General features: G+C 38.5%; 1 protein-coding gene across 1 annotated transcript in view; it reads right to left on the bottom strand.

Annotated features, from left to right (window-relative positions):
• Positions 1-21,618, bottom strand: part of lrriq1 (leucine-rich repeats and IQ motif containing 1) — a 180,313-nt gene that overhangs the window by 141,210 nt on the left and 17,485 nt on the right. The window contains exons 7-11 of the mRNA XM_043709694.1: positions 15,219-15,293; positions 13,102-14,373; positions 9,452-9,604; positions 1,965-2,115; positions 921-1,114 (exon numbers count right to left, since the gene is read on the bottom strand). Of these exons, the coding sequence (XP_043565629.1) occupies positions 921-1,114; positions 1,965-2,115; positions 9,452-9,604; positions 13,102-14,373; positions 15,219-15,293 (1,845 nt within the window). The remainder of the gene's footprint in view (positions 1-920; positions 1,115-1,964; positions 2,116-9,451; positions 9,605-13,101; positions 14,374-15,218; positions 15,294-21,618) is intronic.

Raw genomic sequence — 21,618 nt, 5'->3', positions numbered from 1 at the left:
ACTGAAATGGACACAACATAACTTTTAGTGATGAGTTTAGTTCACATTCATGGTGAAATAATGTAGCTTCATGCCATTGAGTGCACTTCATTGGTAAGACAGCCAACCTAGGTTTTCTGTATCATTATTTTTTGAGCAAGAGGGTGAAATGCTACTTATGAGAAGCTAAAGGACAAGCAGCTTAATTGGATAGAAATTTACAGATTTCCACGATTAATCACAGTGTGTCTTCGGCTAAGATGGTAGAGCATTTGTAAATAAATAATGACAAGATTCAGAGTGGAACCTTTTCAGGCACAGAATGACATGGGCATTCGTAAGAAAGTTGGGAAACATGTGTGAGATGGATTGGACAGGCTGTATCATGGGGATCCTCATTTGCACACTTTATATTCATCCACTTCATTGCTCACTATATCCTTTTCGCATTTTTCCCTCTCACCCAGAGCTGAAGTGCTCACTGTGCTACAGTCTTAATTTGTCTTTTAATCTAAATACAAAGCCAGGCAGCTTGTCATGCCTGCCAGTAGTCACCAGTTAAGGGAGTGCTGAAATATAATCTCACACCTGCACCATTTACCCGCCACATATGGAGCAAAGATGCCACATGCTCATCAACAAAATGGCCATCATTCAAAGTCTGCAGGGAAGTATTTTACTTTTTTAAAAACAGTTTACAGCGACATCAATTTTTTTTAAAAATCTGAGTTCTGAAGAAAAGTCATTGGACCCGAAACGTTTTCTTCACAGGTGCTGTCAGACATGCTGAGTTCTCCCAGCAATTTCTGTTTTAGTTTGAGATCAAAATATTTTGATCATATCACATATTGTGACACTGTATGTAACCCAGTTGTAAAACATAAAGAAAACAAGGCTGCTAATTGTGACTTCAACTTATTGTAACCATAACTGCACGTTACCTCAGAAAGATTGTTGTTTTGTAACTTCAGGGTTTGAAGAAGCCCACAGTTATCAATGCCTTCTATGCTGTCAAGGTAGTTAAAGGAGCAATCAAGGTAGAGCAGGGTAGGAGTTTCACTTAAACCTTTGGTACTTATTAATTCATTATGATCCACAACAAGCCTCTGAAGCTTTTTGAAAGATTCCAGACCACCTAGAAAATCATGAATTTAAAAACAAAAATCAGTGTAACAAACACATGTAACCTAAACAGTGAAATTCTGAGGGCTACCAAACATTCCAAACAATTCATGTTCTCTATTGATTTTTACTTGCCGGCTTTTGCCTTTGTGTACAACATTAACTTAAGAGGAATGGAAGTAGTAATGGAATTCTATTCCACCAGTACAACTCACAATGGAACTCAGAATTTTTAGGGGTATGCATATACTTACATCTAAGACTACACTACTCTACTTTCTACCTGAATAAGTTTGCAGAAAAAGAACACACAATATTCATATTCAAGTATTCCGAGTTCTTTGTGCTTATTTATATGCAAATAAATGGTGGAATAAAATACTAGGAAAAAGAGACAGTGAATAAAATGATGATCAACAAATCCATTAAGTGCATAATCACTGAAAATGTCACCATAGCATAACTGATGTAGGTTTGATCATAGTACTTACCTCTTCTAATACCCTGCTCACAGACAATATAATGCAGATAATGAAATCCGGTATTTTTAGATTTGAGAGAAAGATTGATAGGTATTAGCAGAAAAGAAAATAATCTGTACTGGCTTTTAAAGTTCATATTAATTTCACATAATATTCTAAGTAAACATGGTAATTTATTTTATTTAGAAAACAGTTCAAAACTGGTTCCCTGTGCAGGGGTGATACTTGGAAAGAGTAAGGATACTCAGCAACTTGTGTGTTAGAGGACTAGATTGCATTACATACATTTGGTCCATGTGTATTCTTTTGTGAGAGCTTCAAAAATCAAATGAGAGCACACCGCAGGTACAAGCAGAGAAATAACAACCATAAAATGCTCACCTATCCGAGTGATATTATTGTGTGATAACTCAAGGACTTGGAGGTTGCTGCAGTTCTCCAGACCATGTATAGAGGTTATCTGATTGTGACTGAGCAGAAGAATACACAGATTTTCTAACTCAAGGCAGTGAATATGCTTGATCTTATTCTCCTAAGTGAAAAAGTAAAAACATTTAATATTTATCAACTTAGAATTTTTATTATAGTTGGACATTGTAGGATATTGTCACATTACCAATACCAGTTTTTTATTGGTAAAATAAACTGATCATTTTTGTGAGTGAACAAATCAGAACTGTTACTATGTTGGTTATTCTAGACTATGATCAATTCTCATTTCATTAGTCTTTAGAAAGAACCAGTGCTCTATGGTTCTGGTCTTTAGTTTGGCAAGGGGATTGTTGAATAAATTAAAACCAATGCACTGCAGACACCTTAGAGATAGGCATCAACAATATTATTTTAGTGGTGTCCTTACTTTCAAAATGGAATCAGTATATACGTACAATTTTTCTCTCTAATATTGAACAATCTGCTATGGTTATCTTTCGCATCTTATCAATTGTATCAATACTTAGTATCTCCCTCCCACACATTTTTAGACTTACATTTATTTTTCAAAAGTGTTCATTTGAAACATTAATTAAGTTCCATAATGGAATGCATTTTAATATTTACCAGCAGTAGGGCAGTCACAGGAAAATATTTGTATTTATATTGCACCTGCAATATAAAACAATACCGAGCCACGTAAGGAGCTAGTAAAGCTGATGACCATATGGATAGTCAATGGGATAGATTTCAAGTGGTTTAAGAAAGGAATTCCAAAACGTAAGGCATTGGCACAGAGGCCAATGGAGGATCAATTAAAATTGGAAATGCTCAACATGCCAGAATCAGAGGAGGATAACAATGTCAGAGTGTTGAGGGATAAGAAAGTGCAAGGCCAGACAGGGATTTGAAAATGGATCAGACTTGGAGCTGCTGTAAGCCAGCAAGCACAGAGGTAATATGTGGATGAGAATTGATGCAAGTTAGAATTTAGAGAGCAGAGCTATCAATAAGCTTAAATTTATGGAGAGAAGGAGGGAAGTTGGCCTGGAATATATTTGATTAATGAAATTCAGAGACTTAGGCATTGATGAGGACTTCAGTATGGGCTGAGGCAGGGATAGAGTTAGACTCAAGTGGAAGTAGGTAATGATCGCAATCCGAAGCTCAAGTCAGTTTCAGTTTAGACGTTCAAGTCGCAAACAGTATTGCTAGCTAAGGAACAAGGGACAAAAACCAAAAACAAAAGCTTCAGTCCTTCCAGGTGGCTGAAAAGGTGTGCTCATCAATACCAAAGGAGCAGGTGTGAGGAAACACTGAGAAAGGCAGTCAGCAGCAGACAAGAGAAGGAAGCCAACAAAACTAGTGGAGCAGGCGCAAGAAGACACTGTGACAGGCAGTAAGCAAGACATGGTCAAGCAGGGGAGAGAAGGATTATGAACAGCTAAAGTGAGACAAAGACCCCAAGACAGGGATTCAACATCACCTAGTAGAGGAGAGAAATGAATCCCAAAACAGGCAATCAGCAACAGAGCTACATTCTTTGGTGCTGCTTGGAAAGATTTTGTTTTTTATTTTGGTTTCTTCCCTCCAGTTTAAAGTAGTTAGTCCAAGAGCAGGTTTATAGCATAGCAGGACAGCTCAGCTCCATGGAATGGCCATCTTGTTCCACGTGGGAAGTCATGGACATTTCATGCAGCCTAGACAATCAAAACATGTAATCTCTGGATGTGTCATCAGCTGCAAAAACCTGAGTTCCATGTTATAAAGTCACTGTCGTCTATCAGTGAAACTGAAACATGTGGGTAGCATTTTTAGGAATGCATTCACACCACAGATTAAGATCAGACATACAGAGAGGGAATGGGAAAGATCAGGCACACAGATAGGGAATGGATGATTGCTAGGGAATCTAGAAAACCAGACAAATAGTGAAGACCAGACAAATAGTGCACAGAGACATATCACTCATTAACTGGTTTTCAATGTTGGATACTGGTGAGGGCAATGGTTCATTAGAGCAATCCAGAGGAACGTAGGTGTGGCACTGTAATGGCTCAGCTATACAGAGTGTGGGAGAGAAGGGTAGAAGAGCAATAGTGGTCAGTAATTCAACAGTTAGGAGTATATAAAGGTATTTCAGTGGCTGTGAACATAAGTCCAGGATGGTATGTGTTTCCCTGGCGCCTGGATCAAGAATGTCACACAGCGCAACTTAAGAACATTCTTTTGGGGAGGCTGAAGAACCAGAGTTCATTACCATGTGAAAGGAGGGTGGGATTCTGAAGTATAATTTAGCAAACTAGGCAAGAGACTGAGAAGGGAGCCCTCTAGACCCTCATCTCAGGATTGCTCCCATCTGCTAGTGAATATGGAAATAGTAAGGTTGATAGAATGATCACAGGTCTGGAAAAAATGGTGCTGGAGGGAAGACTGGCACTAGTTCAAGAAGGATGGGTTGCTCCTTAGCAGGACTGACACTAATATCCTGGTGGGAGATTTGTTGCTGCTGTTGGGAGAATTTAAGTTAGTTTGTCAGGGGAATAGAATCCCCAGAGAATTCATATAGAACAAAAAACAAAGCTGATTTTATGGGAAGTAGCGAAGATATACATAATGTATAAAACAGCAGAAACACATCTTAGAATCAACCAGGGTAAAGTTGTAGAATGGTGTGAAAAAAGCAAAATTAAAAGCATTCAATCTGAATGTATGCAATATTCACAACAAGATGGTCAAATGATGGTGTTAAAAGCCAAAAGGTCTGATTTAATTGCCATTACAGAGACATGGAGACATGATGACCAAGACTGAATATTGAAACATATTCAGCATTCAGATGGGATAGACGTAAAAGAAAAGGATGTGGGGTAGTGCTAATAATAACAGAAGGGATTAATGTATTTATGAAGAGGATCTCAGATCAGAAAAACAGGGTCTTGAATCAGTTTGATGGAGCTAAGAAACAGCAAGGGGCAGAAAACATCAAAAGGAATGGTTACAGACTTTCAACAGTAGTGGGAATGTAGGGCACAGTATAAATTAGCAAAATATTGGTGAATATAGCAAGAGTGACTTCAATCTAATTTAGACAATGTAAATCTAATGAGCATCAATGCTGTGGAGGAAGAACTTTTGGAATTTGGTTGTAACAGTTTTCTGGAGCAATATGTCGAGGAACAAACAGAGTATTTTAGATGTAGTATCATGCAACAACAAAGGAATAATTAAATTAGTGTTATAAAAGAACTTTTAGGGAATAATGACCTTGGTATGATAGAATTTATTATCTTTGAAAAAAAATGGCTAAATCGGAAACTGGTGTCTTAAATCCAAGCAAGGGCATTTGTGATGTTGCAAAGAGGAAGTCGACAGTGTTAGATTGAAAAAAATACATTTCACGGTAGATAAATAAGGGCTAATATTTTAAAAATTAATCCTTGTTTTTGTAAAAAAAATATATTCCGATAAGGAAAAAATACCCAACAGTTAAAAACAAGGAAGCCACACTTAGAAGGGAAGTTAAAAATAGTATGAGATCAAGGGAGAAGGCTTATAAAATTGACAGACGATTAGAAATATTTTAGAATTCAGCAAAAGAAACTGAGAGATTGATTTTCTAAAAAAGGATAAATTTTGAATGTAACAGCAAGAAACATAAAAATAGATTGTAAATTGTTATGGGTATGTAACAAGGAAAAGATTAACAAAGACAAATGTCCCTTACAGGTACAGACAGAAGAACTTATATGAGGAAATAGAGAAGGAACTTTTGTGTCAGTCTTCGCAGAGGAAGATACAAGAAGTAACCCTGAAATAATGCAAATTTAAGTATCTAGTTAGAGTGTATGAAACTGAAAGATATTATTCGTACAAAAGGAGACATTAATGGGACTGAAATGGAATTCAACAATCTTCACCCAAGAGAGTTGAAAGAGATGGTTAGAGCAATATCATTTTGGTGATGTTCTTTCAAAATTCTAATCTGCAACAGTGCTAGAGATAGGGAAATTGCAAAATGTAACGTTACTAAAAAAAAAAGAGAGAAAACAGGGAACTACAGATCCATTAGCCTGATATCAGTAGCAGGAAAAATAGCAGAAGAATTTCTTCAATTGAGGAAAAAAGTATTTTGCTGAAAATGTGTTGCTGGAAAAGCACAGCAGGTCAGGCAGCATCCAAGGAATAGGAGAATCGACGTTTCGGGCATAAGCCCTTCTCCAGGAATGAGGAAAGTGTGTCCAGCAGGCTAAGATAAAAGGGAGGAGGGAAACTGAGCAAGGGACAACTGACAAAAGACACTTCACAAAGCAGCTCTGTAGCTTATTCATTTCTGTCCCTTGTAAGTGGAGACGTGAGGAAAGTACCTTTTGGAATGTTTGTCATTCCTGCAAAATTGTGCGCTTTACCTGCACTGCAGGTTACTACAAATTGCCTGATGAAGGAGCGTCGCTCCGAAAGCAGGTGTGCTTCCAATTAAACCTGTTGGACTATAACCTGGTGTTGTGTCACCCTCACCTTGACCTCCTTCCACCTATCGCATTTCCAACACCCCTCCCCCAAGTCCCTGCTCCCTACCTTTTATCTTAGCCTGCTGGACACACTTTCCTCATTCCTGAAGAAGGGCTTATGCCCAAAACGTCGATTCTCCTATTCCTTGGATGCTGCCTGACCTGCTGCGCTTTTCCAGCAACACATTTTCAGTTCTGATCTCCAGCATCTGCAGTCCTCACTTTCTCCTCGAAAAAATAATTTTACCACCTACCTTACCCTGAAAAAAAACCCAAAAATGTACCACCAAAGACACACAAGCATAGGTAACAAGTTTAAAGCTAACGGAGAGGAAGTCATACAGTAAAGGCAGGAATTGCCATTTAAAGTTTTCAAGATGCCTTGAGGTGTAAGACTTTAAACCTGGGGCTAAGTTGTTTAAAAATTTAGAGCAGCATGGTGAAGTTATAGATTTTATGTTCTCAGTGAATGGTTGATGTCCAAAGTTACATTTTCACTGGATACTGAATTTAAGGTTGAAAGAGACAAGGAAAGAAAAGCTTCCAGATTTTTGTAGTTATCAATTCATTTTTTTTGCTCTTTGCTTTGATGCTTAAAGCAGTTGTTGATATCTCAATTTGTATTCTGGAGTCTGCTCCATTTTTCTTCCAAACTGAACAGTCCAGAAGTAACTTTTCATCTCCCATATGAACTGGTCATACAAATGTGATTAAACAAGAGCTGCAAATGTCTTGCCTTGTTTGTCTGATTTCATTGTCTTTGAATGAAACTGTAATTTTCGTGCAGACAGATTTTGAAAATCTTACACTGGTCTCACGAAGCTTGCCTCAATCTGTGATCAAGTCACAGCAACCAATTTAGATTAGTATTTGTCCTTTATGTTTTAAAACTCTTTAGTCCATGAAGGTCTCAGATATTCAAATCGGTTAATAGAAGTAAAATATCACTAGCGTGTGCCTACTGTTATGAAGGCTGTGTCTTTTTATTTTTCACTTTTTCTAATTGTGGACTTAGATTGAAAAAAATTGGATCTGTGTAACAGGTAAATGGGAACTTTGGTAATATTTTTAAGTTTTGTTACAACTCCAGGGCTGAACTGCCAGCACTGCCCCAGTGAGGCCTGACACCATTATCATAACAAACTGCACTGACAAACTCATGGCTTTTACATGTGGAGATCTTGGCATTCAACAAGTGCACTAATTATTTAAAGAAAGAAATTGGCAAGAGCTGATATTAACAGCATATGTTTAACAGGTATGGGCTGCCAAAGAAAGTTTGACATTCTGGTAGCCAAATATTTTGAATCTAAATTACGTTAGGAGGTTTTGGTACAGCAGCTCTGAAAAGAAAAGCTAAATTGTCTTGCATGTATTAACCTAATGCCTGCACTCGAGCCACAGCTTCATTAGTCTCACCTGGAAGCAAAGTGCTGAATAATTACAGTAGTGAATGCTCCCTTCCGACTTCCATTGCCCCACTTCTTTTTGAGTGTCTGCTGGCTTTCAGTCAACATCTTCTCATTACAGTGAGGGCTAAGAATACGACCCACTGAAAACGCTCCCATGTAGCCAGTTGGAGCAGATTACTACAGTGAAAATGCCATATTTATGATTACGATTTGGAGGTATTGTATTTGAAATTACAATTACGGTACCAAATTTGATTATGAAATAGCAGTTGTATTGCTTACAAAGGGTAAACTGTTTTAGAAATATTTAATTTTAAGCACGTTGACCCGGATATTCTGAAACCCTATTTCCAATTCAGACCAGACAAAGAAATACACACTGATCTCTGGAGGAGTTCACTGTTCAAATTTCCAGACCAAGGGCTTTCCAACCTGAAGTCTAGTCCAGGCCAAGATTCCATTCAGCCAGCAGCAAAATGGATTCGGATTGAAATCCCACCCCTTTCTCAACACTAGCTGCTGTTTAACAGGATATAAAGACCCTGAAGGTATTTTGACAACTGTTGAGAGAAGGCAAGTGAGAGGTGAAGTAAGCGGCAGAGGAGTACAAATGGCAGGGAGGTGGGAAGTACTGGTGGCATTTGGGTAGGACTGATGGCAGGTGGATGAGGCATCCAGGTACCAGGGTGGTGAGGGATGTGGTAGGATGAAGTCAGGTCCAGTAATAGACAAGGAAAGGTCTGCACCAGTAGGGGAGGGAGGGAGGGATTAGTTGTTGTCACTTTGGTTCCATAGTAGAAGCTGGAGGAGAGAGTGGAGTGGCTCCAGATACCAGGTAATTGCCAATCAAAGTCTTAAACATCCTGACAATTCCCAGTCAGTGCATCAGGACTTTCACTTTGCCCGTAAGCACATTTTCCAGGGAATGTCTAGTTTCCAACTATCCAGAAACTAGGAGATCTGCACCAATTTATTATACAACAAGGAGACAGTTTCCATTTCATGCCTTTCCTAATATTTAATGGACTACCTTGGAGAAAGTTATTGCCAAGCTAGAATTATGCTCAGGATAACCTGTTCCTTTAAGGCTAATGGGTACACTCTGAAGGAATGTTTTCCAAATGGGCATTTCCTCAGGTAAATTACACGGCAGTTGCTGAGGGACACTTCTTTGTGAAAAAAAATGGAAGTACTAATTAATTTCTTCCCAAGGCTCCCTGGTCCATGGGTTTGCTCATGCAATAACTTCGTATTTACTTTCAAATACCTAGAAGCAAATATGTTGTCAAGGTTAATGGACACAAGCAAAGAATAAACACTTATCTTTAAAATATTGTTTAATTATGATTTACTGCTGCTTTATCAATGTAATATTTAAACCACTTGAAGGTGCGACATAGGTGTGAACAATACTATCAGGTGTAACAGGAAATACTTCAATAGATGTGGGCAATAGGACCTAGGACAACATACAATTAGAGAATAACTATTCAAAAGCAAACTTTCTTTTTACCTGCACATCGATGTACTTTAATCCTTTGCAATTATTGATACCCTCCAATGTCTCTATTCCACAATTTTGAAGTGTTAGTGACTGGAGAAGGAGGCATTGTGAAAATGTGGATAGGCTGAAACCAGGTAAATCTTGAAGAGTGACTGTTCTAACCTGTGTTCAATAAATAAGCTTTAGTACACAGGGAATCACTCAAATCACATTCCTAAATTTTGTAAGAGACATGATGGAAGAAAATGAATTTGTCAGTACGTTTGCAACTTGGGTTGGTTTCCACACTTAAGTCTGGATCCCCAGGAGACTTAAACTTTCAGATTTAATGATGATTTCCAAAACGAAATCTTACTTTTCAGATCCGAATAAATTATTTCAACTGTTTATGAAATCAAATTCAAAGCTGGTGGTAAACCTGGTACATGGACAGGAAATGTCAAACCAAAATAAGTCAGAGAACTAGCACGATTCTCAGAATTTAATTGAATCATCATACCTTTTGAATACCTATAAGATCCAATCTGTGGCATTTCTAAGATGTTACCCTGAAGGTTTTGATTATGAAAACTTTCATTGGATTTTGCAATGTTACTCAATATTTAAAAGGACATAAATGTAGTTTCCCTACCAGGTCAATTTGTGGTGACTGAAAGGTACCCTATAAATTTGTGTGAGCACATACAAACAGTATTATCAAGGTAACCTTTCCGTTACCTACTAGAAATGAGCAACCTCCCCACTTCATCAATGAACAGAATTTGTGAACAAAACACTGCCTCTCTGAGCTTAAATCAGGTCACATTGGACTGCACTGCACCAAAAGCATAAATGAATCCTCCATTACCCACACTTCTGTCCCTGGAGTGAAAACTGCATGGCAAACCCTGATCTCAGCCGAAAGTCAACCTCATTGAAGATAGATCTAGCCTTCTCAGCCAACTGAGAATAAAGCGTTTTTCCAATTCCATTTCCATCATATCTTCTCTGGGAAATGACTCCTCCACACACCCACTATTGGCTTTCACCCCATCACAGAGGGTAAACTCAGCCTTCTCCCCCAAAAGGGAGAAAACCTCCCCTGCACCAACTGAAGAGAAAACAAGACTTTCCCTTTCCAAATCATTGAGCAGAAATTTAGCCTTCACTAAAACAAAATAAATATCTCCTAACATCAGATCATACTGAAGTTTCCTCTTCCAAAGGTTCAGCCTTTTTAGCTGCTTCTGTGAGCCTAACTCATGATGCTTCCACTAAAAAACACCCAGCACTCAAGTTCACTTTCAAAATGGAGCATTCCCTTTCCTTGAGGAACAAGTTGCGAAATCTGTTAATGAATTCTCCAGTATTGCCTGCTGCAAGCCTACATTCACTGGCAAATATAATTGTTCTTCCCTTTGAGATATAATATTCTTGCCTCTGTCCTGATGAGTGCATGTAGAGATACTTCAAGAGCTTGTCTCTTTTTTCAGTAATACTCAAATTCTATACTATCAGTATCTTCACTAATTTCATGCCACCTATTCCCAAAACTTAAAATACTCAAAGGGTAAAGGTAACATATAACATACAATATGTAGTCAATCTATGTCAATTGGACAAATCAGGCAACCCATGCTTGATTTTAACTTCAACGAGCAATAAAACTAGGCATGGGTACAAATAGGCTGCCATTTGACCATGCGTTTGTACCACTTTCCTGGCAAATGCCAATTTCACTCATCATATTTTGTTTACTAGCACAAAATAAAATGGTCTAAGTGAAGCAGGACTTTTTTTTATTTCTGCAGTCAACACCATGGCTTGATAGTGAACCACTTTCACATCAGTATTGCATAATAAGATTAAATACTCATTTTCAAAATATCCTGCTGTATTGAATAAATGAACCTATTTAAATATGGTCGCCAATGAAATATTTACTTAACACAAACGTCTAGCACATTTCTTTTGGATCGCTTTAGTGATGCTGTGGGAATAACTATAGGGAATTACATCACATATTTTAAAACACTGACATGGGAAATCCTTGAGATTTCAACAAACACTATCTAAAGAATTGATCAAAATTCTCTGCAGAGTTAAACTGTCTTTTGACAAAAACGCTCTCCCACATTTTAATAAATCTGTAGTTACATTCTTTGATGTCTGTTTATTTCAGCAATGCCATAACTGTTACACAAGGGAATGGGGGTAGTAATATCCAGAGCCAGCTGTAAACATTCTCAATCGCCCTAGGCTTTTTCACTGATTAAAAAGAATAAGCTCCAGAATAGGTTTTCCAAATGTTTACCACTTAAGGACAACTACAATTGGTATAAAACACACAAAGGAATTTACATTTTTTTATTGAGCTAAGTTAGCTGTAGACTTTTCATTGGCAAATAAATGAAATGCAGAATAAAGGGACTCTATCCATATGTTTTGTATAAATCGTTGAAGTGAACAATCCTGGTGTTAAGTTTTAAATTGGTGCAAAATTACCCATAATGGGGAGATGACAAATGCCTGCAGGTTTGTATTTAAATCTCATGATAGTCCTGTGTTACTGAACTGAATTATTTAGTTCAGAGTTCCATTTGCTAATCCAGATGTTTAAGCATGCAGAATCAAAGATTCCCCAGTGACTCTGTACAGCACAATTAGGACAAAGAAGGCTTCAATGTAATCCACACTCAAGTGTGTTGATTTCAGTCAAAATGACAATAAGGGTACAACAATTTGCCTCAGGAGCCCTGTTTCAAGAAGGGAAAGTCAACACATGCTTATGCTTTTAATAAGGATGTGGGAATCCTTGCCGTAACTTCATGCATTGTTGTATGGATAGGTGAAAATCAGGATTAGTTATGATATTTTCCATTTAAAAATCCTGCTGAAAACTTGCAAATAAGTAGTGGGCACCCAGGTGAAGTACCAAATACTCACTGTCACCAGATTCCTAAAGAAGGGCTCATGCCCGAAACGTCGATTCTCCTGCGCCTTGGATGCTGCCTGACCTGCTGCGCTTTTCCAGCAACACATTTTCAGCACTGTCACCATATACCCAACAAGCAGGAAATAATATCGGATGAAATATTAGCGAGAACCATAAGGTATGAAATTTGTCCTTTTTCTAGTGGAATCTGATCATAATCCCGGATTACAAAAGCTATGTTTTTCCTCACTCTTGAAAGAGTCCCAGTGGTCACCTTTGATTAGAAGCCACTGGAGGAAACTAGTGACACAACATGAACTATGGCAGAATGTGGATGAGAATGGAGTAGCACAACACAAATTCACACCATCAATATACCACAAATGGGTTTCTGGTCTGAAGGCTGTCTCTTTTTCAGATGCTGATTATGAAATGAAAGGGAACATTAAAAAGCATTCCTGAAGAAGGGCTTATGCCCGAAACGTCGATTCTCCTGTTCCCTGGATGCTGCCTGACCTGCTGCGCTTTTCCAGCAACACATTTTCAACATTAAAAAGCAGTAAGGAATCACTCTCACAAACATTAACAGTTGACTGTCCTGCAGCAAGCTTGTCACCAGGTTTATTCAAAAGGGGTGTGAAAGTAAAGTACATTTTCAAAACAAATACGTGAACAAAAAATGCCCTACTAAAATAACTCATTAAAATACTGTTAAGGTTCACGAGTTATAAAATATAAATTGTACCTGCTGAAGTGAATTCCAAACCCCTGACTGTAGAATAACTCCAGGACTCAGAGGAGGTAGTCGGTTGACAGGAATAGTCTGAAGTCTGATATGTTGTTTCACTTTCTTCAACTTGTTTTCTCTGCTAATTTTGGACCAAGGTGTACATATTTTCATCCAACTTAGTCTCTTTTGCTCAACATGATCAGGTAGGGTGAGCTCTGATACTGACAAATGCTCCTCAAAATCATGATCCATACTTGAAGTTACTTTGGAAGCGTCAATCAGATCTTCCTTATGTAAGTCAACACTACTTGTATTTAATATAGATATTCCTTCACCTGACAGTCTGCCAGGGTCCTTATCACTAACTGCAAATACTCTGCTTTTTTGCAGAAAGATACGGTTTTTGGGTATTGGGGGGATATTGCATTCTATTGCAAGTGTATTCTCTGCTGTTTTCTCCACTGTTTCTTCAGCTAGAAGCTTTACTTTGAGGTTTGTATCTGTAGCCATTGCAACTATACATTGGCTCACATCTTGACTGTCATTTGCAAGAGTACTATTTTCCTCTATATTCTGAAAGAATCCTATACTTTGAATCAGAGGAATACTTGCAGTCTCTGAATTGTTATCATCATGTTTAGCCTCCTTATTAATGCTGGAGTAAAAATCTCTCTCTTCAACTAGCTGTGGTTTATGTTCCTTCTCAATTTCTTTGTCTTCTCTTTGGCTTAAGGCCACTTTTTTATTTTCTTTTTCTAGCAACTTGTTTTCCTCTTCCTTTTTATGTTCTATTTCCTTTTGCTTTTCTTCGTTTCTCCTTCTCTGTAACTCTTTTCTTTTTTCATCTTCTCTCAAATTTTGGAGTTTCTCCAGCTTTTGTTGTCTCTCCTTTTCTAATCTTTGTCGTTCCTGTTCCTTTTTCTTCTCATATTCAATCTGTCTTCGTTTCTGTTCTTCTCTTTGCAATTGTTCAACTTCTTTCCACCTCTTTCCCTCTTTCTCCTCTTCTTTCTGTTTTTGTTCTAATTTTCTTTTGATGTTTTCTTCAAATGCTTTTTTCTCTTCTGCCATCCTTAACTCCAGGTCTTTTTTTCTCTTCCTTTCATCCTGCCTTTCCCTCAGTATTGGTGCATACCTTTTCCTCACTAAATACGCCCGAAACCTTGCCTGAATTATTGCTGATGCTCTGTTTTGCACCTCTTCCACTCGTATTCTCTCTTTGTGTTGCTGTTCTTCAAAGATCCTTCGTTCTTCATCCATCTTAATTTGCATTGCTTGTATTAATGCCTAAAAATTTAAAACAAGCTCAGATTACTTTATGCCCAAATATCATTTTACTCAGAATTGAAAACATAAAAATGGTTTCCGATTTTATCTGAAGTTACAATGAAAAGCTCCAATGCAATATCAAGGTTTCATCGGTTAGCTTGGTTGCCTGGATGGCTGGTTGACAATGCAAAGTGACACCAACACTGTGGGTTCAACTCCCACACCAGTTGAGGTTTCCATGAAGGATTCTCCTCCTCAACCTCTCCCCCAACCCTCAGGTTAAACACATCAGTCATCGCTCTCCAATGAGAGCAGTGCTATGGCAATATCACCATGTAATAATAAATAAACCTAACTCTAAAATGATCAACATACAAGTTTTGGTAAAACCAAAATTATGCAAATTAATATAATTACAATTTAATTAATTGATTGTCTTTTAATTAACTTTGGTAAAACTTTCCCTTAACATTGATCGCAAACACATTTCTTCATCCAAAAGCATTTTGGTTCCAAATGACCAGCCACAGAGGTATTCTGGTGAATAGTGGACAAAAGGCTTGAGAGGTTGGATTTGGAAGTGCAGCTGTAACTGATTTGCTACATTGCCTTTACCTACTGTAGCTGCAGTGGAGGTAGAAGGCAGTAACTGAAGATATAAGGTTCAAAATTATGATGCCAAGTGTGGATTTTTGTGAATTTTGTCGTGAGTTAATAACAACAGAATTTTGGAATTAAAACAAAACATATAGCTTACGATTATTTATTGTATTCAAATTGAAATCACAAAATGAACAAAAAAATGCAATTAAAAGAACTGAGGAAAAAAACAAATTCACAAAAGCATGACTTTGATCTCCCACCTCATGTTCCTTCAACTTTTGTTCCCAATGTTCTTGGTCTTCTCCGATTTTCTTTTCCAGTTGAATCTGCTGTTGCTGAACAAAACATATAATACAATAATCTACCTAAATAAGGTTGTGCAGCTTTACATTTAGCATATCCTTATTAGAAATCCATCTAATGTTTCACAATTTCTCATGTGATCACAAAAGAATCTTTCTTAAAGCATGTTCAATGATTTAGTAGAAAATTAAATAAACAAAATCTCCACTGTCATGCTGAGTAAACACATGTCCCATTTAAAACTTAAACATAGACTGTCTTTGCAGCTGACATTCTGGAACTGCCTTTTTCTTTGAAAAAGTGGGCATTAACAAATGGCTAAGACAGCTACTGAAAGGTCAAGTGACTGTTGAAATTTCCACAGAATCTACTTGAAGTCTCCACAAGCTCCTCACTGAACAGTCAGACACAGGGTGAGGAAGCCCAAGTTGAAATGAACATTGTTGTGATCCCAGCTGATGATTCTAGGGAACAAGTAAGTTCTGATTGAAACCCTGCTTGAAAGATCACTTTTTTTTTCTGTTTGGTAAGTTAATATGAATGTTTAGTCACTGAAACATTTTCACACAAGGCTGTGGATTTTCGTTACCAACAGAATATGCTTATTATAAAAAAGAAAACAAGCTATCTCAGTATAGAAGGCAGTTGGCAACAGGAAAATCACACAGAAAAGTAATTTGAGCCAGTTTCCTGACAGTATCCTTTAAAAAGACTTAAACTCAGAGAATTTACACTCATATCTCAACACCTAATTGTTTCATTTAACTGAATCCTGAAAAATCTCAGTCTTTTCCAAATCTGCTGACGAGAACATTTCCATGAATCTGGCAGCCTAAACATTCTCTATTCAATAATTTGCAGATTTCCTCATCAAACTCTCCTGATTTGGAAGTTTTACCAACTAAACCCTTCTGCTGAGGTGATTTGTTCCCTGAAAAACTCATTCTAAGAGGGAAGCTAAACTTGCATCTTAATTTAATACTATCTTCTGAACTAATTAAAAGAATTTTTGCTCATCCTAGATCCTTCTGAACTGAAAGCAAAGCTATTGGCCTTAGATGTTGACCACATTTGTTGGTAAACACAACAAGTATAAAATCTTTCCATGAACATTAGTCTGCAATCACTCATTTGCTAACAAGTTTCTGGATTTAGTCATGGCTTTGAACCTTTTTTATTTTAAAACAAAAAAGCTTAAGAGAAAGAATCAATATCCATCACCTTCTATTTTGAAATCAAAATTCTTAAAATCGCATTAATATGTACCTATCATCACAACAAGGCAAGACACAACCCACCTTTGTGCTGGGTACCAGTTTTTGGTGGACTCATCCAAGACTTAAATTGAATGTACATCCAGAACCCAACAGGGGGAGCCGCCCAGAAATCAGTTGATCACAAGTAAGTGGAAATGCCCATCATTTATCTCATCTTGTAGAACAAAGGCTTTAGACTTGCAAAATGTTCTAGGTGGACAACAGCATCGGATCATCTGACTTAAAACTAACTTCAAGAGACAAATTTTTTAATCCCAAGGACCAAACAGAATTTGCTTAATCTGCGATCACATTGGCAAGAAAGTTGGGAAAGCTGCATGAGATGGACAATGAGGAACTTATTGACATCGAGAGTAAAATGGTTCACTATCCAACCAAGTGTTGAACAACAAGATAAGATTCTCACCACTGGAGCAGCAAGAGGGCCTATTTGAATCAATCAACATCTCACTAATAGTTAATCTTGCCCCATTTATGTTCAGTTTTCCATTCCCCCACCATCAAATAGAAACTAGAAAGCCTCAGTTCCCAACATGGACTGCATCAGGGTGCACTTCTGGGATCCTCACTTACTCTCTTAGTGCTCACTCTCATGCACCTGCATGGATACTCATTACCTTGCCTTGTTTTTTTCGTACTTTGTTGCCTCAGCTGGAGCTAAAACCTCACAGTACCTCACAGTCTTGCCTTGCCATTTGGTGCAGTCACAAAGCACAGCAGCTTGTCACGTTTGTCAGCAATCATCAGCGAAGGGGGTAGACACGTAGCTACATATACAGCAATCTCATGCCTGCAACACTTGCCAGCAGCACACACACCAAACATACTGCATGTACAGCAAGCAAATGGCCATGCCTCAAAATCTTAAGGGAGAAATCAGAGTAAAGTCAAAAGAGACATCTTTCAGTCAGGAGTACCTGGCACAATAAGTGAAGGGTAGCCTCCAATATTAGTCCGGGAATTGAGCATAGTCAATCTGGGTACACAGGCTGACCACTGTTATTAGACTTTTGAATGGATTTCTCAAATTTCAAATCCAAATGTGATCTTGCATTTGCACAACCTCTTTGCAGCTGTAACATTGTATTGCTCTGTTCAATCACCCTAACATCTTAGATTAGATTAGAATAGATTCCCTACAATGTGGAAACAGGCCCTTCGGCCCAATATTTGTGTCCTTGTATGTTGTGATCTGCCTGTACTGCAAGAAAAATCAAATTTTTCACTGTACTTAAGTATGTGTGACAGTAATAAATCAAATCACAACAACAATGCAAACTGGGAAATCAGTCAGGAAGCTGCACAGAGATTAGTCAGGAGTCTGATCAGTCATCAGTTGAGGATATCTGTTTGAAATTAGTCAAGGGGGTTTAACCACAAAAGTCAAGGAGAAGTTATCAGGAGCCATTGCTGCAAAAAAGAAGCTGAGGAATTCAATTGTAGGGATTGAAGGCACCATTCTGCGATGCAGAGAGAATAATCTTGGAGAAGGCAGGCAACTCAATGTATAAAGAGAGCAGGGCAATACAGCAAAGAAAGAAAAGGGGTAATGTAGGAGAAGGGAGCAGGTCAACACCGCCCTGGCCTCACTGGGGGCAATACATGACTATATCTGCTAAGCTGACTCGATATGCATGAGGTTTGGGGTAAAGTGGGGAAATGAACAATTAGATAGATGGGTGGGTGGGAATGTGAACAAATTTAATGCTGATGGTGTTGACAGAAAAGAGGGAATACTGTTTGTATCTTTGGAGTACTAAGAGTAATATGTTGAGCATGGGCTATACTGCTTGATGCCTCAATGTTGTTTCCTTGCATCACGATGCAAACAGTATGTATGGAATAGAGTTAAAACTGGCTGACATTACATCGACAGAGCACTGGGTAAGTGTTGTTCTGTGAGGAGGGGCTTCATATTTGAGTGATGTGAGGCACTATGAAAGGCAATAACACTGCACAGATACCTGAACAGTTCAGGTAAAAGTGTGAGCACTAAATGCTATACGTGAATCTAAAGCATTAATCCATTGTGACAACTACAAATCCTTGCCCGAAGCACTCTTGACCACATCATTCCACATCAGGAATCAATCCACAAATGGCTGTGAAACGCAAACAATATTTTACGGCCTGGAAAGATTCAGTTTGATTGTCAAAGTTGCAAGCACCTTCCAAGTTCCCATATTCTGTACATGCTGCACGAGCTACTGAATTCACATCTTAACATAATCAAGACCTCTTGTAGCGCTAAACCCTGTAACTTGAATGTTAAAGCTGCTGCTAGACAAACATTCTCTCACACAGATGGTGATCAAAAGTGAGCATATATTTCCAAATGTGAGGATAAATTTACAATGATGTGTCCCCTTTGCTACATACATGCTCTCACAGGGTCTTACAAGTCAGAGTCTTAGAGTACAGAAGAGTTCTTTCGGCCCATCAAGTCTGCATCAACAAAAAACAAACCCAACACCTATCTACACTAATCCCACTTTTCAATACTTGGCCAATAGCCTTGAATGTTATGACCTTTCAAGAGTTCATCCCTATACTTTTTAAAGGTTACACGGAATTTTATAGCGAATAAACAACTACCTTGGGTTTTCTTTCAGCAGGAATCACCAGGAAAAACACCCTGAGAAAGAAACTTATCAACTATCAGGAAATGTTTGGACTGAGGAAACCAATCTCAATAAAGAGGCCCTCTTTGTGGCAGTATGCTGTGAGATTGTGTGTTGAGTCCACTGACTCCAGAAGCAGACTGGAGGCAGAAATGGCCAGAATGATGAGGAAAATGGAAAACAGGGACATATGCAATCCAAAATATGCCATAGCACACTGGCATGGAAACAACAAATGCCTAGACTTCTAGGAGCCAAGCTATAGAGCGGCATCGTGGCTCAGTGGTTAGCATTGCTGCCTCACAGCACCAGGGACCAAGGTTCGATTCCAGCCTCCGACAGACTGTCTGTGTGGAGTTTGCACATTTGTCTACGTGGGTTTCCTCCATGTGCTCCAGTTTCCTCCCACAATCCAAAGATGTGCAGATTAGGTGAATTGGCCATGCTAAATTGCCCATAGTGTTAGGTGCATTAATCAGAGGGAAATGGGTCTGAGTAGGTTATTCTTCAGAAGGTCGGTGTGGACCTGTTGGGCTGAACGGCCTGTTTCCACACTGTAGGGAATCTAATCTAATCTAAAATCTATGCTCAACTAGATAATCATATTCTCACATATGAGCAAACACAGGTGATGAGTTGTGCCTTTCAAAGCAAATCTGACTTGCCTACGTGCTTTTATCATTATCATTCCAGATGCTGCAGAGGAGTACCACCACAGAAGATGCAGGATTGATGGTAATGTAGTGTGTGATTTCAAGATTCTGGTCCAGAAGGAATTCTCTATCCAATACAAAGGAAAAACTCCTCTACTGTTACTAGGGAAGTATGATAGGAGGTAGCAGCTACAATGATACACCAAGTGAACACTACCAGTCAAGGATCTAGTGCCATAAGCAGTTTCATAATAGGCTCTATATCATTAAGATGAGTTGTTTGGCAGAAGCACATATGTCCCAATGATGGCTGACAATTGAATGACAAAGCTGCTGGAACACATGCTTCTCTTTTGACATGGATCAGTGTTTGACCAAAACATTCATGTAAGCTCAACCAGTTATAGGGTGACTTCCATACCAACTGGGCATCAGGTTAAGGAAGGGATGTCTAAACTTCACTGTGGTCCACTACCACATTGATGAGTTTCTTCCCTGAATGCAAGATTGAATAGGATTATATTACACTGTATTTTGTACTGGCAGAAAAGGGATGAGAATGCCAGAGAGGTGACCTGGACCAGGGCAACAGGGAAGAAGTGGGTTGAATGGGGGGAGGGTAGTGTGGCACAGGGTAATCTTCTCATTTGAGAGAATGAATATTGCTAGGGTGTCCTGAGAGTTCAGTCCAAAGCAAGGGCAGATTGAGAAGTTGCTTTGAGAAGGTGAATGAAGAGCAGGTTGTGGGATACAGGTTTCCACTCGGATGAACAAAGACATTGGCTTGTGTGATTGCTATTTCAAAGTTTACACAAATTACTTATTTTTATATCTTTACTTTCTTTTATGTCTTTCTTTTATGTCATACCTTAACAGCATTCACTCCCTTATCCTGATGCCCAATAGAGAAGGCATGTCTAAAGATACTCCGTCAGATCTGACCAGCTCACACTTGCTAACACAGATAGCGGTACATCAGTTAGATATTCTGGGTATTTGGCTTCAGTGGCATAAGAAGAGCCAGGAAAAGGTGTCTAAATCAGAGGCATCTGTCACAATCTCTTTTGGAGGAGGACAGACAGTCATAATGATGCTCCAACAGGCAATGAGGTAGGGCCTTGCAGTACAGTGCTTGCAGCAGCAGATATCTGACAGAGTTCCCTGAGGCATTGAAAGCCCACTCACTTGAAGTGGAGGAATCAATTGCAGTGAATAGCCAACCATATTTCTGGAGCTCAATAAGATGAGGACAGTCTATGACAGAAGCAATGGCCACATTCATGGAGTGTGGCATAAAGTTTGCACAAACTGATAACTTTCAAAGAGATTAGAGCTTCAATTTTATTAGTTGGAAGAATTAGTTTAACAACTTAAAGATTTCTATGCAATATCTTTCAGCTTGGAAGCTTCATAAAATTAAACCATTCCTAATGGAATGACTGGATCCTCTGAGCTGAAAACCTGATTCTCCTGCTCAGAGGAAACTGTTCTTCCTTCTGAACTGAACTTCAGATTCCTCTGAACATTAAATCAAAAGTTAAACGAATGAGCTTTGATCTTAGCAATACAAACTTTTCATCTATTAACTCAAAAGGTGTCTTGCCAGGCAGTTGACTAGATTACGTCTTCTTGGAATATTTGGGTTTATTTAGGTCACTGTCCCAAATGACTTTTTGACCAATGAGACCACCTTTATCTTAAAGTTCAAAATGATAATAATGTATGATTCACCTTTTATCACTGCCACTACTGTCTAATTGTAGCCCCAATTTTGAAAGAGAATCTGATAGAAATCTGTGGGTCGCA

Source organism: Chiloscyllium plagiosum, chromosome 19 (genome assembly GCF_004010195.1).
Source record: "Chiloscyllium plagiosum isolate BGI_BamShark_2017 chromosome 19, ASM401019v2, whole genome shotgun sequence".
Classification (NCBI taxonomy): Eukaryota; Metazoa; Chordata; class Chondrichthyes; order Orectolobiformes; family Hemiscylliidae; genus Chiloscyllium; species Chiloscyllium plagiosum.
Note: the sequence above shows the minus strand (reverse complement) of the source record. Positions and strands in the feature narration are given on the sequence as shown.